Here is a 20,012-nt window from a genome sequence, read left to right on the forward strand (position 1 = left end):
CTACATTTATCTTTGATGTTAATATTGCCAATGGATATATTTTCATGTAAATCTGTTACTTACATCAACCACAGAGGAATTTAAAAAAAGACACAACCCCTCTTGGAATCGCATAAAAAGTAATTGTATATTATTTCGGGGTTATTAGAATTTTAATTTATGAAGAAATTCCCCATATGAGAGTAGATATCCATCGTCATTCAGTAACTGACCAACCAAAATAATTGTATTCTCAAAACAGTTACGAAAAGAAGAGACTTAATTTTAAATCGTATATATCTTTGTTGTTCCATAGAAAGTATCTGTGAGGGGAAAAGATTGTGTTTATGCACTAACATCAAAGCTAAAATTGCCTGTTTATGGAATTTGGCCAATTTTACTAAGATTTTACCAACATCAAAATTACACCCAAGCAGAAATTCTAAAACAAAAACAGAGTCAAATAAATACTTAGGATAAGACATTCCAAATACTGTTATGTTTCTTAACATACTTCAGAATCAAATTTATTTTAAAAGTATTATTTAGAGTATTGAAATCTAAAACGTCAAGACCTTGTTATTGGGTATTAGTGAGAATATCTTTCAGTAGATCGTGAGGCTTGTTCCTCCAAATACAATTATACAGAATCTTATCTAAATCCTTTACAGTTCAGAGGGATAATTCAAGTGATAACGAGACATAAACCGATCTGGATAACCCTTCAGCTTTGGACAATAAAACCCGACCGTATAACGAAATCTCTCTCAGCAACCTTTCAACAATGGGGTTAAAGTTTAAGTCACTCCTTTGTTTTTCATCCTTGCCTATAACAATTCCAAGATAAGTAACCTTATCTTTAATTGTGATACCATATACTTCCTGTAAAACACAATCTAAGACTGACTTATTGATATTCATTTTCAAAAGCCGAAACTAAGGAAAAGTCTTCAATATAGGAGTGTGTTTTTTCAGACTCTGCAACATGCACGGCAGGCGTCACACTAAACAAGGAAGGAACGGGTTCATTCATGGACGGAACCGGAAACCTGGCATTTCCGGGTTGAGGAAGAAGATTCGACTTTTGGGAGTCGTTGACAGTAGAGCAATCTTCTTCAGTCTCATCCTCATTCGCCTATCTAGCCAAGGTATTTCGCTAACTACAGTGACGTTCAAATTGATGAAAGAAACAATATATTTCGTTTTATACCAACATAGCCAGCCAGCCAGCCACAGTAAATGACGTTAGCTAGCTTAGCAAGCTTTTTTTTAGCTTGTTCTACAGCCACGTATTAGCTAAAGTTATGTCACTCAACGAATGATGCAACGAATGATGTCTACTAGCTGGTTATCAAGATCAATGCTGTGCTGGATGAAATGGGGTTAATTTTAAGAAACGACACGGCTGGTTAGCTTTCTTCAGAGCTAGCTAGGTCATTACACGTGTCCTTGGAAAGTCTACATATTAGCTAGTGACATAGTAGATAACAGGTGGCTAACAGACTGACGTTTTTAGCTTCATGAGTTTGTTTACAAACCCATCCTTGACCCTATAGGACCGTTGCCCTATATAGATAGGACTTGTATCCCATTTATATAGGACAACCCCAACCCTATAGAATGACGTAACATTATGTTACACACTTTACCTGCAGGTATTTATTTTTTGGTAGGGGGGGCACTTAATCTAAAGTCATATAAACCTTGGCTTTTCCATAAGGTCATGTCTGAACCAGTGAAGGCCAGCTCCGGCACGAGGGACCCGAGGGACCACAGTCACCGCTCAGTAGACGGTCGTCCATTCTCTCACCATTCAGCTGCATCCGATGACCATACAGTCACTTCATTGGATGACCACCACGCACTCTCACATCATTCAGACACAGGTGGTGCCAATGGGCATGCGCACTCAGATCTTCCATTTGACGGCCATATACACACGTATATTCCAGACATGGACGAGGACAGGTAAGTGTTATCACTGTTTGTCACGGGGGGGGGTCGATGGGAGACCACTACAACCCATTGAGTTCCTGTGGTTCCTCGTGCTCTTATCTATTTGGCTTCGAACGACTCCACAGGGTTCCCTCCCTGTAGACATATTGTTTTACTAGGCCTATTTCATGGCACATCCTGTCTTCTCCCACCTCCTTACTAATGGGTTAATGTACTACCTACTTCTCTGTAATACAGGATCTACATGGACTATAACGCCACCACCCCACTGGAGCCACAGGTGATCCAGGCTGTTACTGAAGCCCTGCACGAGGCCTGGGGAAACCCTAGTAGTACCTACACACCAGGTGAGGGGTTGGTACCAGGTGAGGGGTTGGCACCAGGTGAGGGGTTGGCACCAGGTGAGGGGTTGGCACCAGGTGAGGGGTTGGCACCAGGTGAGGGGTTGGCACCAGGTGAGGGGTTGGCACCAGGTGGGGGTTCTTACCGGGTGAGGAGTTGGTACCGGGTGAGGGGTTGGTGAGGGGTTGGTACCGGGTGAGGGGTTGGTGAGGGGTTGGCACCCGGTGGGGAGGTGGTACCGGGTGAGGGGTTGGTACCGGGTGAGGGGTTGGCACCGGGTGGGGGGTAGGTTCCTGGGTGAGGGGTAGGTTCCTGGGTGAGGGGTAGGTTCCTGGGTGAGGGGTAGGTTCCTGGGTGAGGGGTAGGTTCCTGGGTGAGGGGTAGGTTCCTGGGTGAGGGGTTGGTTCCTGGGTGAGGGGTTGGTTCCTGGGTGAGGGGTTGGCACCGGGTGAGGGGTAGGTTCCTGGGTGAGGGGTTGGTTCCTGGGTGAGGGGTTGGTTCCTGGGTGAGGGGTTGGCACCGGGTGAGGAGTTGGTAGGGTTTGGCACCAGGTGAGGGGTTGGCACCGGGTGAGGGGTTGGCACTGGGTGAGGAGTTGGTAGGGTTTGGCACCAGGTGAGGGGTTGGCACCGGGTGAGGAGTTGGTGAGGAGTTGGTTTGGCACCAGGTGAGGGGTTGGCACCGGGTGAGGAGTTTGGTAGGGTTTGGCACCAGGGTGAGGGGTTGGCACCAGGTGAGGGGTTGGCACCGGGTGAGGAGTTGGTAGGGTTTGGCACCAGGTGAGGGGTTGGCACCAGGTGAGGGGTTGGCACCAGGTGAGGGGTTTGGCACCAGGTGAGGGGTTGGCACCGGGTGAGGGGTAGGTTCCTGGGTGAGGGGTTGGCACCGGGTGAGGGTTAGGTTCCTGGGTGAGGGGTTGGCACCAGGTGAGGGGTTGGTTCCTGGGTGAGGGGTTGGTACCGGGTGAGGGGTTGGCACCAGGTGAGGGGTTGGCACCAGGTGAGGGGTTGGTTCCTGGGTGAGGGGTTGGCACCAGGTGAGGGGTTGGCACCAGGTGAGGGGTTGGTTCCTGGGTGAGGGTTTGGCACCAGGTGAGGGGTTGGTTCACCTGGGTGAGGGGTTGGCACCGGGTGAGGGGTTGGTTCCTGGGTGAGGGGTTGGCACCGGGTGAGGGTGTGGTTCCAGGTGAGGGGTTGGCACCGGGTGAGGGGTTGGCACCGACCTTGGAAGTATGTTTTTTTTAATGTTCTCTTTTGTCAACTTGTCACCACCGCTGATTTTATTAACGTCTTTAGCTGTGTGTGTGTTTGTGTGTTTGAATTTAGTCGTCTCTTCCTTGTTCCAGGAGTGAAAGCAAAGAAGATCATTACCCAGGCGAGAGAGAATGTGGCTAGAATGGTGGGGGGGAAAGCAGATGACATCATCTTCACCTCTGGTGGGACTGAGGTAGACTGAAAGTCTCGTTACACTGTACATGAACACAACATGACATCTGGCTTATTGTCTGGCTCAAAACAACACAAGCATCCCAATGTGATTGGTGCGTGCTCTATCAGCGATATAACCTACCGTTGGAAAGCTCTAGGGTTTAATTGCCAGCGATCTTTATTTTCCTCTGTTTTCTTCAGGCCAATAACCTGGTGTTCCACAGTGCCCTGGAGGCCTACAGAGAGAGCTGCAGGACAGCAGAGCAGAGAGGGGAGAGACATCGCCGTGAGAACAGCGGAACCTCAGCCTGGCCTCTACCTCATATCCTCGTCTCTAACGTAGAGCATGACTCTGTCAGACTGACCGCTGAACACCTGCTGAAGGACGCCACGGCAGGTGGGGTTTAACACTGTTCTGGATTCATATTTATTTACTGTGTGCTAAATTATGATGATGATGAAGATGATGATGATGATCAATCATATATATATTGTTTTATTAGAGTATAACACTTAAGTTGAACGAGAACTTTAGTCACTCAGTACTGTACGTACATAAATCATTATACTGTAATAAGGATCGTTTGTGTTTCCAGTAACTGATAAATACACCAAATGTTGTCCTTAACAGTCAATGACTTGACATAGGCCTATCTGGGTTGTTTTCTTAGACGTGACGTCAGTGCCGGTTTCCAAGTTGACGGGGAGGGTGGAGGTGGAGGATGTGTTGGCTGCTGTCCGCCCCTCCACCTGTCTCATCTCTATCATGATGGCTAACAACGAGACAGGAGTCCTAATGGTGAGGGACACACACACCCACACGGACAGACGGACGGGCAGCATGGCCTCGTTTTTCACACCTAAATGGTCCTAACACACACGCACAAACACTTGTCCACAGATCCTAAATATTAATAGTAGTAGATGTGAGTTTCTCTTTCAAACAATTCCCTGGCCTTGTACACAGCTAATATCTAACATTCGCCAAAGCAAGCTACTGATAGTGCAACCCTAGTAACAGTACATATGAAGATGAACAATGATCAGGCCTACTGTACATTTTACTGTAGAAATTATTGTTGAAAACTAGTCTAGGTTGGAACTGTTGCTGTTAAAATAGAATAATAATTGTTATTCTGAACTGGAATAATAAACTGATTGAAGCAAGATGCTTTTTGAGGTGAACCCCCTCACACAGTTCTGGGTTGTTCCATCTACAACAGGAAGTGGTCTCCTGTCTGACTGAGAACCCACTCACACAGTTCTGGGTTGTTCCATCTACAACAGGAAGTGGTCTCCTGTCTGACTGAGAACCCACTCACACAGTTCTGGGTTGTTCCATCTACAACAGGAAGTGGTCTCCTGTCTGACTGAGAACCCACTCACACAGTTCTGGGTTGTTCCATCTACAACAGGAAGTGGTCTCCTGTCTGACTGAGAACCCACTCACACAGTTCTGGGTTGTTCCATCTACAACAGGAAGTGGTCTCCTGTCTGACTGAGAACCCACTCACACAGTTCTGGGTTGTTCCATCTACAACAGGAAGTGGTCTCCTGTCTGAGAACCCACTCACACAGTTCTGGGTTGTTCCATCTACAACAGGAAGTGGTCTCCTGTCTGACTGAGAACCCACTCACACAGTTCTGGGTTGTTCCATCTACAACAGGAAGTGGTCTCCTGTCTGACTGAGAACCCACTCACACAGTTCTGGGTTGTTCCATCTACAACAGGAAGTGGTCTCCTTCCTGACTGAGAACCCACTCACACAGTTCTGGGTTGTTCTCTACAACAGGAAGTGGTCTCCTGCCTGACTGAGAAAGTAGTAGATGTTCTGGTCCAGTTTGGTACCACATGCCTGTACGAGTCAGGGTTCTCAACTCTGGCATACTTTAACACAACAAGTACAGAAACGGACTCATTGCTGAGCATCACCTCTGGGTTGCAGTGTCCAAAACTGAGCCCAGGATAGACATGGACAGAATAGACCTCTCATTAGGTGTGTGTGTTTTCTGGTCCACATCATGTGACCAGAAATGTGATGTGACCAATCAGTTCATTCTCGTTCGAATAAAAAAAAAAAGTATTGTATTTTTTTTAAACAGCAACAGTTCCAACCTAGACTTTCTTTCTACAGTAAGATGGACAGTAGGCCTGATCATTGTTCATCTGTACTGTTTCTTACGGTTTCACTATCAAAACGCCTGTGTGTCTGTTCTGTAATTCATCTGTGTGATGTGATCAATCTGTTTATTCCAGTTCAGAATGAAAATGATTTATTGTATTTTAACAGCACCAGTTCCAACCTAGACAGATACATAAGAGTGTTTTAATAGGAGAAAATAAACATGAATAGAAATTTATATGAATATTTATTTTCAATGTTATTTGTTTTTGTCTATATTGCATTTGCTTTAGGCATAAGGGCAATGAAATGTACCGATATTTATGTATAGTTGCATATTTTCCTAAGCCTGTGTCCCAAGAAAAACACAGAATTTCTAATTTGGGTCCCATGCTGAAAATGTTTAAGAACCTCTGCAATAAGGGATCATAGCTTTCACCTGGATTGACCTGGTCTGTTATGGAAAGAGCAGGTGTTCCTAATGTTTTTAACACTCAGTATATATTACTAACATACTTTTTATATATATATATATATATATATATATATATAAAAGTATGTGGACATCATGAATTCAAATGAGTGGATTCAGCTATTTCAGCCACACCCGTTGCTGACAGGTGTATAAAGTCAAGCACACAGCAATCCTAATAGACTATCAATGTGGTACTGTCATAGGATGCCACCTTTCCAACAAGTCAGTTCATCAAATTTCTGGCCTGTTAGAGCTTCCCCTGGTCAACTGTGAGTGCAGTTATTGTGAAGAACAAAACGTCTAGGAGCAACAACGGCTCAGTCGTGAAGTGGTAGGCCACACGAGCTCACAGAACCACTGAAGTGCATAAATGGTCTGTCCTCTGTTGCAGCACTCACTACCAAGTTACAAACTACATCTTGAAGCAAAGTCAGCACAGGAACTGTTAATCGGGAGCTTCATGAAATGGGTTTCCATGGCCGAGCAGCTGCACACAAGCCTAAGATCACCATGCGCAATGCCAAGCGTCAGCTGGAATGGTGTAAAGCTTGCCGCCATTGGACTCTGGAGCAGTGGAAACGCGTTCTCTGGAGTGATGAATCACACTTCACCATCTGGCAGTCCAACGGATGAATCTGGGTTTTGCGACTGCCAGAAGAACGCTACCTGCCCCAATGCATAGTACAAACTGTAAAGTTTGGTGGAGGAGGAATAATGGTGTGTTTTTCATGGTTTAGGCCCCTTAGTTCCAGTGAAGGGAAACGTTAACACTACAGCATACAATGATATTGTAAACAATTCTGTCAGTTCTGTCTTCCCCAAACTGTGAGGCAACAGTTTGGGGAAGGCCCTTTCCTGTTTCAGCATGACGGTGCCCACGTGCCTAAAGCGATGTCCATACATCGATGGTTTGTCGAGATCGATGTGGAAGAACTTGACTAGCCTGCACAGAGCCCTGACCTCAACCCCTTTGGGATGAATTAGAACTCAGACTGCGAGCCAGGCCTAATCGCCCAACATTCAGTGCCCGACCTCACTAATGCTCTTGTGGCTGAATGGAAGCAAATCCCTGCTGCAATGTTCCAACATCCAGTGGAAAGCTTTCCGAGAAGTGGAGACTGTTCTAGCAGCAAAATGGAGACCAATTCCGTATTCATGCTTTTGGAATGAGATGTTGGATGAGCAGGTGTCTATATACTTTTGGTTATGTAGTGTATCTTAATCACAGATATTACTAACAGAATTATTACTTGACTACCTTGTGTGTTTTTCCTGACAGCCAATCAGAGAGCTCTGTCAGAGGGTCAGCTTTGTCAACAGACAGCGTCAACATAGAATCCTCCTGCACACTGACGCGGCCCAGGCCATAGGCAAGGTGCGGGTCGACGCCCGTGACCTGGGAGTGGATTACCTCACCATTGTAGGACACAAGGTCAGGGGTCAGGACTCTTCTGGACTTTAGGCAAATCTGAAATGTGTTTCCTTGATTCCTCGTGTGTTTCTTAAAGCGTATTGGAGGAGAGGCGAGAAACCTAAGATCGTTTACATCCAAATGCATTTTGAGAAGGAGTCAAGATGCGAGGAAGCAAAGGAAATACAAAAATTAGAATCACCTGTGGATACTGTGATTATCTTCTATTGCATTCTGGGAAGATGAGTTCTTATATAATTTTCCTATTCCGTCACTCAGTTCTATGCACCGAGGGTGGGAGCGTTGTATGTGAACGGCCCAGGAACAACCACACCCCTCTACCCCATGTTGTTTGGAGGGGGACAGGAGAGGAACTTCAGACCAGGGTATCGTTCAAGTAATTATGTCTAATTATGTTAATTATGTCTTCCTCAATGGTAACCCTATTCCCTATGTAGTGCACTACTTTTGATTAGAGCCTATAAGGCTCTGGTCAGGTCAGAACTAGTGCACTCACTATATAGGGAATAGGGTGCCGTTGATACTCAATTACTTGCCACACTGAAATATTTTGACCATTTTTAAATAGCTATTATGTATGGTACCAGTCAACAGTCTGGACGCACCTACTCATTCAAGGGTTTTTCTTTATTTTTACTATTTTCTACATTGTAGAATAATAGTGAAGACGTCAAAGCTATGAAATAACACATATGGAATCATCTAGTAACCAATAAAGTGTTATCAAATTAAATTAGATTCTTCAAAGTAGCCACCTTTTGCCTTGATGACAGCTTTGCACACTCTTAGCATTCTCTCAACCAGCTTCATGAGGTAGTCACCTGGAATGCATTGCAATTAACAGGTGTGCCTTGTTAAAAGTTATTTTGTGGAATTTCTTTCCTTCTTAATGCTTTTGAGCCAATCAGTTGTGTTGTAGGGGTGGTATACAGAAGATAGCCCTTTGGTATAAGACCAAGTCCATATTATGGCAAGAACAGCTCAAACAAGCAAAGAGAAACAACAGTCCAGCATTACTCTAAGACATGAAGGTCAGTCAATGCTGAACATTTTTAAAAAGTGCGGTCGCAAAACTCATAAAGCGCTATGACGAAACTGGCGCTCATGAGGACCGCCACAGGAAAGGAAGACCCAGATTTACCTCGGCTGCAGAGGAAAAGTTCATTAGAGTTCGGTTTCTCTAGGTTTCTTCCTAGGTTCTGGCCTTTCTAGGGAGTTTTTCCTAGCCACCGTGCTTCTACACCTACATTGCTTGCTGTTTGGGGTTTTAGTCTGTGTTTCTGTACAGCACTTTGTGACATCAGCTGATGTAAGAAAGGCTTTATAAATAAAAAGGCTTTATAAATACATTTGATTGAGTTACCAGCCTCAGAAATTGCAGCCAAAATAAATGCTTTACAGAGTTCAAGTAACACACACATCAAAACTTCAACTGCTCAGAGGAGACTGTGTGAATCAAGCCTTCATGGTCGAATTGCTACAAAGAAACCACTACCAAAGGACACCAATAAGAAGAAGAGACTTGCTTGGGCCAAGAAACTTGAGCAATGGACATTAGACCAGTAGAAATCTGTCCTTTGTTCTGATGAGTCTAAATTTGAGATTTTTGGGGTCTTTGTGAGATGAACGGATGATCTCCATGTGTAGTTCCCACCGTGAAGCGTGGAGGAGGAGGTGTGATGGTGTGGGGGTTCTTTGCTCTAACATCTCAAATATATTTTGATTTGTTTAACACTTTTTTTTTTTGGTTACTACATGATTCCATATCTGTTGTTAAGTAGTTTTGATGTCTTCACTATTATTCTACAATGTAGAAAATAGTAAAAATAAAGAAAAACCCATGAATGAGTAGGTGTTTTAAAACTTTTGACTGGTCCTGTATTAAACACCCTCTGAAGTTATAATGAACAACAGATGAAGATGTTACAAGTAATAAAGGAAAAGCACTGTATTTTCATGTTTGTTTTGTTTTTAGCACTGAGAACACACCAATGATCGCTGGCCTTGGAAAGGTACAGTCTTGAATCATTACGGTATTAATTAGCCCATTTGTGTAACAAAACATTAACCCTTACTCCTACCGTGTATATTTTGCTAAAACTGGTGGCCAAATACAGTTAGTGGCTTGCGAAAGTATTCACCCTCTTGGCATTTTTGCCTATTTTGTTGCCTTACAATCTGGAATTAAAGTTTTGGGGGGGATTGTATCATTTGATTTACACAACACGCCTACTTTGAAGGTGCAAAATATGTTTTTATTGTGAAACGAACAAGAAATAAGACAAAAAAAAAAGAGAAGTTGAGCGTGCATAACTATTCACCCCCCACCCCCACCTTGTACAGCAATTACAGCTGCAGGTCTCTTGGGGTATGTCTCTATAAGCTTGGCACATCTAAGCCACTGGGATTTTCGCCCATTCTTCAAGGAAAACAGCTCCAGCTCCTTCAAGTTGGATGGGTTCCTTCAGTGTACAGCAATCTTCAAGTCATACCACAGATTCTCAATTGGATTGAGGTCTGGGCTTTGACTAGGCCATTCCAAGATATTTAAACGTTTCTGCTTAAACCACTCGAGTGTTGCTTTAGCAGTATGCTTAGGGTCATTGTCCTGCTGGAAGGTGAACCTCTTTCCCAGTCTCAAATCTCTGAAGACAAACAGGTTTCCATCAAGAATTTCCCTGTATTTAGCGCCATCCATCATTCCTTCAATTCTGACCAGTTTCCCAGTCACTGCCGATGGAAAAACATCCCCACAGCATGATGCTGCCACCACCATGCTTCACTGTGTGGATGGTGTTCTCGGGGTGATGAGAGCTGTTGGGTTTGTGCCAGACATAGTGTTTACCTTGACGGCCAAAAAGCTAAATTTTAGTCTCATCTGACCAGAGTACCTTCTTCCATATGTTTGGGGTGTCTCCCACATGCCTTTTGGCAAACACCAAACGTGTTTGCTTTTTTTCAGGCCACTCTTCAAAAAAGCCCAGCTCTGTGGAGTGTACGGCTTAAACTGGTCCTATGAGCAGATACTCCAATATCCACTGTCGAGCTTTGCAGCTCCTTCAGGGTTATCTTTGGTCTCTTTGTTGCCTCTCTGTTAATGCCCTCCTTGCCTGGTCCGTGAGTTTGGGTGGGCGGCCCTCTCTTGGCAGGTTTGTTGTGGTGCCATAATCTTTCCATATTCAATAATGGATTTAATGGTGCTCTGTGGGATGTTCAAAGTTTCATATACTTTTTATAACCCAACCATGATCTGTACTTCTCCACAACTTTGTCCCTGACCCTGTCTTAGAGAGCTCCTTGGTCTTCATGGTGCCGCTTGCTTGGTGGTGCCCCTTGCTTAGTGGTGTTGCAGACTCTGGGGCTTTTCATAACAGGTGTATATATACTGAGATCATGTGACAGATCATGTGACACTTAGATTGCACACGGGTGGACTTTATTTAACTAATTATGTGACTTCTGAAGGTAATTGGTTGCACCAGATCTTATTTAGGGGCTTCATAGCAGAGGGGGTGAATACATACACACACCACTTTACATTTTCTTTCACATTTCTTTGAAACAAGTAATTTTTTTTCACTTCACCAATTGGGACTATTTTGTGTATGTTCATTATGAAATCCAAATAAAAATCTATTGAAATTACAGGTTGTAATGCAACAAAATAGGAAAAATGCCAAGGGGGATGAATACTTTTGCAAGGCACTGTATTGTCAATGGGAACATTTACTGTACATACGTATTGTTAAAGAAAACCACATTCATGGTGTCTATATGACGGGATGATGCAGAGCCTGTAGCTGAACTAAAGAGTTGTCTCTCTACTAGGCAGCAGAGCAGGTGAACTAACTAGTTGTCTGTACTAGGCAGCAGAGCTGGTGAACTAACTAGTTGTCTCTCTACTAGGCAGCAGAGCTGGTGAACTAACTAGTTGTCTGTACTAGGCAGCAGAGCAGGTGAACTAACTAGTTGTCTCTACTAGGCAGCAGAGCAGGTGAACTAACTAGTTGTCTGTACTAGGCAGCAGAGCAGGTGAACTAACTTATTGTCTGTACTAGGCAGCAGAGCCTAGTGAACTAACTTATTGTCTGTACTAGGCAGCAGAGCAGGTGAACTAACTAGTTGTCTCTCTACTAGGCAGCAGAGCAGGTGAACTAACTAGTTGTCTCTCTACTAGGCAGCAGAGCAGGTGAACTAACTAGTTGTCTCTGTACTAGGCAGCAGAGCAGGTGAACTAACTAGTTGTCTGTACTAGGCAGCAGAGCAGGTGAACTAACTAGTTGTCTGTACTAGGCAGCAGAGCCTAGTGAACTAACTTATTGTCTGTACTAGGCAGCAGAGCCTAGTGAACTAACTTATTGTCTGTACTAGGCAGCAGAGCCTAGTGAACTAACTTATTGTCTGTACTAGGCAGCAGAGCCTAGTGAACTAACTTATTGTCTATACTAGGCAGCAGAGCAGGTGAACTAACTTATTGTCTGTACTAGGCAGCAGAGCCTAGTGAACTAACTTATTGTCTAATAGGCAGCAGAGCTGGTGAACTAACTAGTTGTCTCTACTAGGCAGCAGAGCAGGTGAACTAACTAGTTGTCTCTCTACTAGGCAGCAGAGCAGGTGAACTAACTAGTTGTCTCTACTAGGCAGCAGAGCAGGTGAACTAACTTATTGTCTCTACTAGGCAGCAGAGCAGGTGAACTAACTAGTTGTCTGTACTAGGCAGCAGAGCAGGTGCACTAACTAGTTGTCTCTCTACTAGGCAGCAGAGCCTAGTGAACTAACTTATTGTCTGTACTAGGCAGCAGAGCCTAGTGAACTAACTTATTGTCTGTACTAGGCAGCAGAGCCTAGTGAACTAACTTATTGTCTATACTAGGCAGCAGAGCAGGTGAACTAACTTGTTGTCTCTACTAGGCAGCAGAGCAGGTGAACTAACTTATTGTCTGTACTAGGCAGCAGAGCCTAGTGAACTAACTTATTGTCTAATAGGCAGCAGAGCTGGTGAACTAACTAGTTGTCTCTACTAGGCAGCAGAGCAGGTGAACTAACTAGTTGTCTCTCTACTAGGCAGCAGAGCCTAGTGAACTAACTTATTCTCTGTACTAGGCAGCAGAGCAGGTGAACTAACTAGTTGTCTCTACTAGGCAGCAGAGCCTAGTGAACTAACTTATTGTCTACTAGGCAGCAGAGCTGGTGAACTAACTAGTTGTCTCTCTACTAGGCAGCAGAGCAGGTGAACTAACTTATTGTCTGTACTAGGCAGCACAGCTGGTGAACTAACTAGTTGTCTCTACTAGGCAGCAGAGCAGGTGAACTAACTAGTTGTCTCTCTACTAGGCAGCAGAGCTGGTGAACTCTAACCTGACTGAGTATGAAACTCATATGCTGGATACAAGGGACTACCTGGAGGAACAACTAGAGGTACAGTAACAGGACGTTAGTCTGCTAATCCGTCCGTCATAGACTATCACAAGCATCAATGTTTTTTTTGTTTGGCTTTCAGAATATATTTATAGCCTGTGTTGACACTGACACTGTTTTTGGATATCTGTTCAGTAGTTTCAATGTAGAACCAACATTTTTTTGTTTTCCTTTTAGATTGTTGCCATGGTCAAATTTACTGTTTCGTGAGTGAAGAAGTCAATGTACAAGTATAGTACCTGTCCAATAGCTATAACTATTCTATGTCCAACAAGTGTTTGCTGTTGTGTGTTGCCAAGGCGATCTTTGGGAGAGAGAGGATCCATTTCAACAGTCATTTCCCTGACTCCGAGACCCTACCCAATACCTGTAATGTGTCTATTCTGGGTGCTGGACTACAGGGTGAGTAAAAATGTGCCATTGAGCTGCGCAGTATTTATGTTACACACTTCAGCCACTCAATAACAGCCAATGAAACTACATTGGCCAATTATTACATATTTACCAGTGGACGATCACATCTCTGTTGATGTCTGAATTGATCTGTAGAGTCATACCTACATCTAACCCCGTTCTCTACCCTTCCTGCCATGGTCTCCGTCAATCTGCCACTCGGTACAACAGCCGTTCTTTAAGTATGGGTTGGGTTGCGGAAATGTAACTATTCCCCAGGTCGTAGTCCCTCCTCTCCCCTGTAACTATTCCCCAGGTCGTAGTCCCTCCTCTCCCCTGTAACTATTCCCCAGGTCGTAGTCCCTCCTCTCCCCTGTAACTATTCTCCAGGTCGTAGTCCCCCTCCTCTCTCTCCTGTAACTATTCCCCAGGTCGTAGTCCCTCCTCTCCCCTGTAACTATTCTCCAGGTTGTAGTCCCCCTCCTCTCTCTCCTGTAACTATTCCCCAGGTCGTAGTCCCTCCTCTCCCCTGTAACTATTCTCCAGGTTGTAGTCCCCCTCCTCTCTCTCCTGTAACTATTCCCCAGGTCGTAGTCCCTCCTCTCTCCTGTAACTATTCCCCAGGTCGTAGTCCCTCCTCTCCCCTGTAACTATTCCCCAGGTCGTAGTCCCCCTCCTCCTCTCTCTCCTGTAACTATTCCCCAGGTCGTAGTCCCTCCTCTCCCCTGTAACTATTCCCCAGGTCGTAGTCCCCCTCCTCCTCTCTCTCCTGTAACTATTCCCCAGGTCGTAGTCCCTCCTCTCCCCTGTAACTATTCCCCAGGTCGTAGTCCCTCCTCTCCCCTGTAACTATTCCCCAGGTCGTAGTCCCTCCTCTCCCCTGTAACTATTCTCCAGGTTGTAGTCCCCCTCCTCTCTCTCCTGTAACTATTCCCCAGGTCGTAGTCCCTCCTCTCCCCTGTAACTATTCCCCAGGTCGTAGTCCCTCCTCTCCCCTGTAACTATTCTCCAGGTCGTAGTCCCCCTCCTCCTCTCTCTCCTGTAACTATTCCGCAGGTCGTAGTCCCTCCTCTCCCCTGTAACTATTCTCCAGGTTGTAGTCCCCCTCCTCCTCTCTCTCCTGTAACTATTCCCCAGGTCGTAGTCCCTCCTCTCTCCTGTAACTATTCCCCAGGTCGTAGTCCCTCCTCTCCCCTGTAACTATTCCCAGGTCGTAGTCCCCCTCCTCTCTCTCCTGTAACTATTCCCCAGGTCGTAGTCCCTCCTCTCCCCTGTAACTATTCCCCAGGTTGTAGTCCCCCTCCTCTCTCCCTGTAACTATTCCCCAGGTCGTAGTCCCCCTCCTCCTCTCTCTCCTGTAACTATTCCCCAGGTCGTAGTCCCTCCTCTCCCCTGTAACTATTCTCCAGGTCGTAGTCCCCCCTCCTCCTCTCTCTCCTGTAACTATTCCCCAGGTCGTAGTCCCTCCTCTCTCTCCGTAACTATTCCCCAGGTTGTCGCTGTAACTGAGAATGTGTTCTCTGTCAAAACGAGCCATGTTTTCATGAGCTTGGGTCCCAGGAAAACAGTGAATTTCTCATTTAGGTCCCAGGCAGAAAAAGGTTAAGAACCCCTGCTGTGCAGTATCTCTAACCCTACATCGCCGCGAGGTCACAACCTACGTTGCTGTGGCTATTTATAAACTACGGTGGCTGTTAATGATTCATGTCTCTTATTGTCCCTGTACTGTAGGGAGGAAGGTATTCATGTCTCTTCTGTCCCCTGTACTGTAGGGACGAAGGTATTCATGTCTCTTCTGTCCCCTGTACTGTAGGGAGGAAGGTATTCATGTCTCTTATTGTCCCCTGTACTGTAGGGAGGAAGGTATTCATGTGTCTTCTGTCCCCTGTACTGTAGGGAGGAAGGTATTCATGTCTCTTATTGTCCCCTGTACTGTAGGGAGGAAGGTGTTCATGTCTCGTATTGTCCCTGTACTGTAGGGAGGAAGGTATTCATGTCTCGTATTGTCCCTGTACTGTAGGGAGGAAGGTATTCATGTCTCGTATTGTCCCTGTACTGTAGGGAGGAAGGTATTCATGTCTCGTATTGTCCCTGTACTGTAGGGAGGAAGGTATTCATGTCTCGTATTGTCCCTGTACTGTAGGGAGGAAGGTGTTGTCCAGCTGTAGAAGACTGCTGGCCAGTGTTGGGGCTGCATGCCATTCACACAGAGGAGACAGGTGAGGACCTGACACATACAGTTACTAGATACTGTATATAATAGACCAAAGTAACTAGCTACATCATAGACCTACAGTTACTAGCTACATCATAGACCTACAGTAACTAGCTACATCATAGACCTACTGTAACTAGCTACATCATAGACCTACTGTAACTAGCTACATCATAGACTTATAGTTACTAGCTACATCATAGACCTATAGTTACTAGATACTGTATATAATAGACCAAAGTAACTAGCTACATCATAGACCTACTGTAACTAGCTACATCATAGACATATAGTAACTAGCTACATCATAGACCTATAGTTACTAGATACTGTATATAATAGACCAAAGTAACTAGCTACATCATAGACCTACTGTAACTAGCTACGTCATAGACCTATAGTAACTAGCTACATCATAGACCTATAGTTACTAGATACTGTATATAATAGACCAAAGTAACTAGCTATATCATAGACCTACAGTTACTAGCTACATCATAGACCTACAGTAACTAGCTACATCATAGACCTACTGTAACTAGCTACATCATAGACCTACTGTAACTAGCTACATCATAGACTTATAGTTACTAGCTACATCATAGACCTATAGTTACTAGATACTGTATATAATAGACCAAAGTAACTAGCTACATCATAGACCTACTGTAACTAGCTACATCATAGACATATAGTAACTAGCTACATCATAGACCTATAGTTACTAGATACTGTATATAATAGACCAAAGTAACTAGCTACATCATAGACCTACTGTAACTAGCTACGTCATAGACCTATAGTAACTAGCTACATCATAGACCTATAGTTACTAGATACTGTATATAATAGACCAAAGTAACTAGCTATATCATAGACCTACAGTAACTAGCTACATCATAGAGCTATAGTAACTAGCTACATCATAGAGCTATAGTAACTAGCTACATCATAGAGCTATAGTAACTAGCTACATCATAGAGCTATAGTAACTAGCTACATCATAGAGCTATAGTAACTAGCTACATCATAGAGCTATAGTAACTAGCTACATCATAGAGCTATAGTAACTAGCTACATCACAGAGCTATAGTAACTAGCTACATCACAGAGCTATAGTAACTAGCTACATCATAGACCTACAGGTACTAGCTACATCATAGACCTACAGGTACTAGCTACATCATAGACCTACAGTTACTAGCTACATCATAGACCTACAGTTACTAGATAATGTATATAATAGACCTACAGTTACTAGATACTGTATATAATAGACCTACAGTTACTAGCTACATCATAGACCTATAGTAACTAGCTACATCATAGACCTATAGTTACTAGCTACATCATAGACCTATAGTTACTAGCTACATCATAGACCTATAGTTACTAGCTACATCATAGACCTACAGTTACTAGCTACATCATAGACCTACAGTTACTAGCTACATCATAGAGCTACATCATAGACCTACAGTTACTAGCTATGTCATAGACCTACAGTAACTAGCTACGTCATAGACCTACAGTTACTAGCTACATCATAGACCTACAGTTACTAGCTACATCATAGACCTACAGTAACTAGCTACATCATAGAGCTACATCATAGACCTACAGTTACTAGATCCTGTATATAATAGACCTATAGTAACTAGATACATCATAGACCTACAGTTACTAGCTACATCATAGACCTACAGTTACTAGCTACATCATAGACCTACAGTTACTAGCTACATCATAGAGCTACATCATAGACCTGCAGTTACTAGATCCTGTATATAATAGACCTATAGTAACTAGCTACATCATAGACCTACAGTAACTAGCTACATCATAGACCTACAGTTACTAGATACTGTATATAATAGACCTATATTAACTAGCTACATCATAGACCTACAGTTACTAGATACTGTATATAATAGACCTATAGTAACTAGCTACATCATAGGCCTACAGTTACTAGCTACATCATAGACATACAGTTACTAGCTACATCATAGACATACAGTTACTAGCTACATCATAGACATACAGTTACTAGCTACATCATAGACATACAGTTACTAGCTACATCATAGACCTACAGTTACTAGCTACAGTAGCTAGACCTACAGTTACTAGCTACAGTAGCTAGACCTACAGTTACTAGCTACAGTAGCTAGACCTACAGGTACTAGCTACAGTAGCTAGACCTACAGTAACTAGACCTACAGTAGCTAGACCTACAGTAACTTTACAGTCACAATAACTGCCCTCAGCCAAACTTAAGACCGTTACTCTATATTTTATTTGACCTTTTATTTAGCTAGGAAAGTCAGTTAAGAACAAATTCTTATTTTCAATGACGGCCAAGGAACAGTGGGTGCCTTGTTCACGTGTGTGTGTAGTGTGTATATACACGTGTGTGTGTGTGTATATATATTTTTTATATATATATATATATATATATATATATATATATATATATATATATATATATATATATATATACTGCCGCTATATATATTAGACATATAGACATTATATATTGAAACTATGCGCATTAATTACAGACGACAAAATAAATCACCCTTGTTTAGTGGAACTATATTGTTATGGTGTCCCTGTTAGTTTTCACTCTTTGTCCCTCAGGCCCTCCCATATCCTGCTGAGCTGTGGCATCCCTGAAGAGGTGGCAGCTAATGCCCTGAGGCTGAGTGTGGGGAGAGGGACCAGCCGGGCTGAGGTAGGCCTGGTAGTGGAGGATCTGAAGAATGCTGTCGAGAGGCTGGAGGGGCTCAACTGATCAACGTTGATTGTAATTGTTTGACCTATCGGTTGATTGATCTACAGAATGTACACCTTTGTGAAAGGTGTTTTGTTGTTGTTTGTTTGTAGCATGCACCATGCGTGTAGACCACATTTATACTTTTAGTACTTCTTATTCATTTCATTCAGGAGAAAATGTTTCCAATGTTTAAGACTGAAAAAAATGTACTCAAACTTGACTTGAATGATGTGAAATAGATGGATGGCTTTACTGGGGTGGCAGGGTAGCCTAGCGGTTAGAGCGTTGGACTAGTAACCGAAAGGTTGCAAGTTCAAACCCCCGAGCCGACAAGGTACAAAATCTGTCTTTCTGCCCCTGAACAAGGCAGTTAACCCACTGTTCCTAGGTTGCCATTGAAAATAAGAATTTGTTCTTAACTGACTTGCCTAGTTAAATAAAGGTAAAATAAATATTTAAAATGGCGCTTGCTGTCAGTCGTCAGCTTCGCTGGCTAATCAGAGGAGCTAACAGAAACTCCATGTGAATTGCGTTTATTAAAGTTGTCGATAGTTTGTAAAAATGCTTTCTCAAAATAAAGCATTGGTATATCTAACTTATACTTCACGTTCATTGTTTTATGATGGAGGGTTTGCTGTTTTGAATGCGTGTGTTATCTAATCAAGCTGTCTAAATCCCATGATAGCTGTTATCAAATCGACACCTGGGCTATATACACTGCTGTTTATTATCTATGCATAGTCACTTTACCCTTACCTACATGTACACATTGACTCGGTACCGATACCCCCTGTATATAGCCTCCACATTGAATCGGTACCGATACCCCCTGTATATGGCCTCCACATTGACTCGGTACCGATACCCCCTGTATATAGCCTCATTACTAACCTGTACCCCCGCACATTGACTCGGTACCGATACCCCCTGTATATAGCCTCCACATTAACTCTGTACCGGTACCCCCCTGTATATAGCCACGTTATTTTTGTGTTACTTTACATTTTTATTTGACCATTTTTACTTTAGTTTATTTAGTAAATATTTTCTTAACTCTATTCTTGAATTGTTGCATTGTTGGTTAAAGGGCTTGTAAGTAAGCATTTCACAGTAAGGTTGTATTTGGAGCATGTGAAAAATAAAATTTGTTTTGATCTGATAGATTTTACACAGTAGTCTGTTCACTCCCCACCGCTTCAAATAACACTACTCATCCGATGTATCATCAAATGTATTTATTAAGCCCTTCTTACATCAGCTGATGTCACAATGCAGGTGTAGAATGAATTTATAAAGCCCTTCTTACATCAGCTGATGTCACAATGCAGGTGTAGAATGCAGGTGTAGAAGGTGTAGAATGAATTTATAAAGCCCTTACATCAGCTGAGGTCACAATGCAGGTGTAGAATGCAGGTGTAGAATGAATTTATAAAGCCCTTACATCAGCTGATGTCACAATGCAGGTGTAGAATG

The 20,012-nt window shown here is 43.5% G+C and overlaps 1 protein-coding gene across 2 annotated transcripts; it reads left to right on the forward strand.

Moving 5' to 3' along the window:
- The first annotated feature begins 996 nt into the window (after nucleotides 1-996).
- scly (selenocysteine lyase) lies at nucleotides 997-19,134 on the forward strand. Of its 2 annotated transcripts, XM_042322602.1 has the most exons (13): nucleotides 997-1,127; nucleotides 1,700-1,947; nucleotides 2,173-2,282; nucleotides 3,623-3,723; nucleotides 3,906-4,101; nucleotides 4,376-4,503; nucleotides 7,582-7,734; nucleotides 7,993-8,099; nucleotides 9,710-9,746; nucleotides 13,069-13,152; nucleotides 13,452-13,554; nucleotides 15,689-15,764; nucleotides 18,404-19,134. In XM_042322602.1, exons 2-13 carry the CDS (start codon nucleotides 1,703-1,705, stop codon nucleotides 18,555-18,557), a joined length of 1,494 nt encoding a protein of 497 aa, XP_042178536.1. In that variant the 5' UTR covers nucleotides 997-1,127; nucleotides 1,700-1,702; the 3' UTR covers nucleotides 18,558-19,134. The 2 variants fall into 2 exon arrangements, with proteins under 2 accessions (XP_042178536.1, XP_042178537.1); XM_042322603.1 differs by lacking the exon at nucleotides 15,689-15,764 and having other exon boundaries at nucleotides 18,404-18,555.
- The last annotated feature ends 878 nt before the right edge of the window (nucleotides 19,135-20,012 follow it).

The sequence above is a fragment of the Oncorhynchus tshawytscha genome, linkage group LG05 (genome assembly GCF_018296145.1).
Source record: "Oncorhynchus tshawytscha isolate Ot180627B linkage group LG05, Otsh_v2.0, whole genome shotgun sequence".
Taxonomy (NCBI): Eukaryota; Metazoa; Chordata; class Actinopteri; order Salmoniformes; family Salmonidae; genus Oncorhynchus; species Oncorhynchus tshawytscha.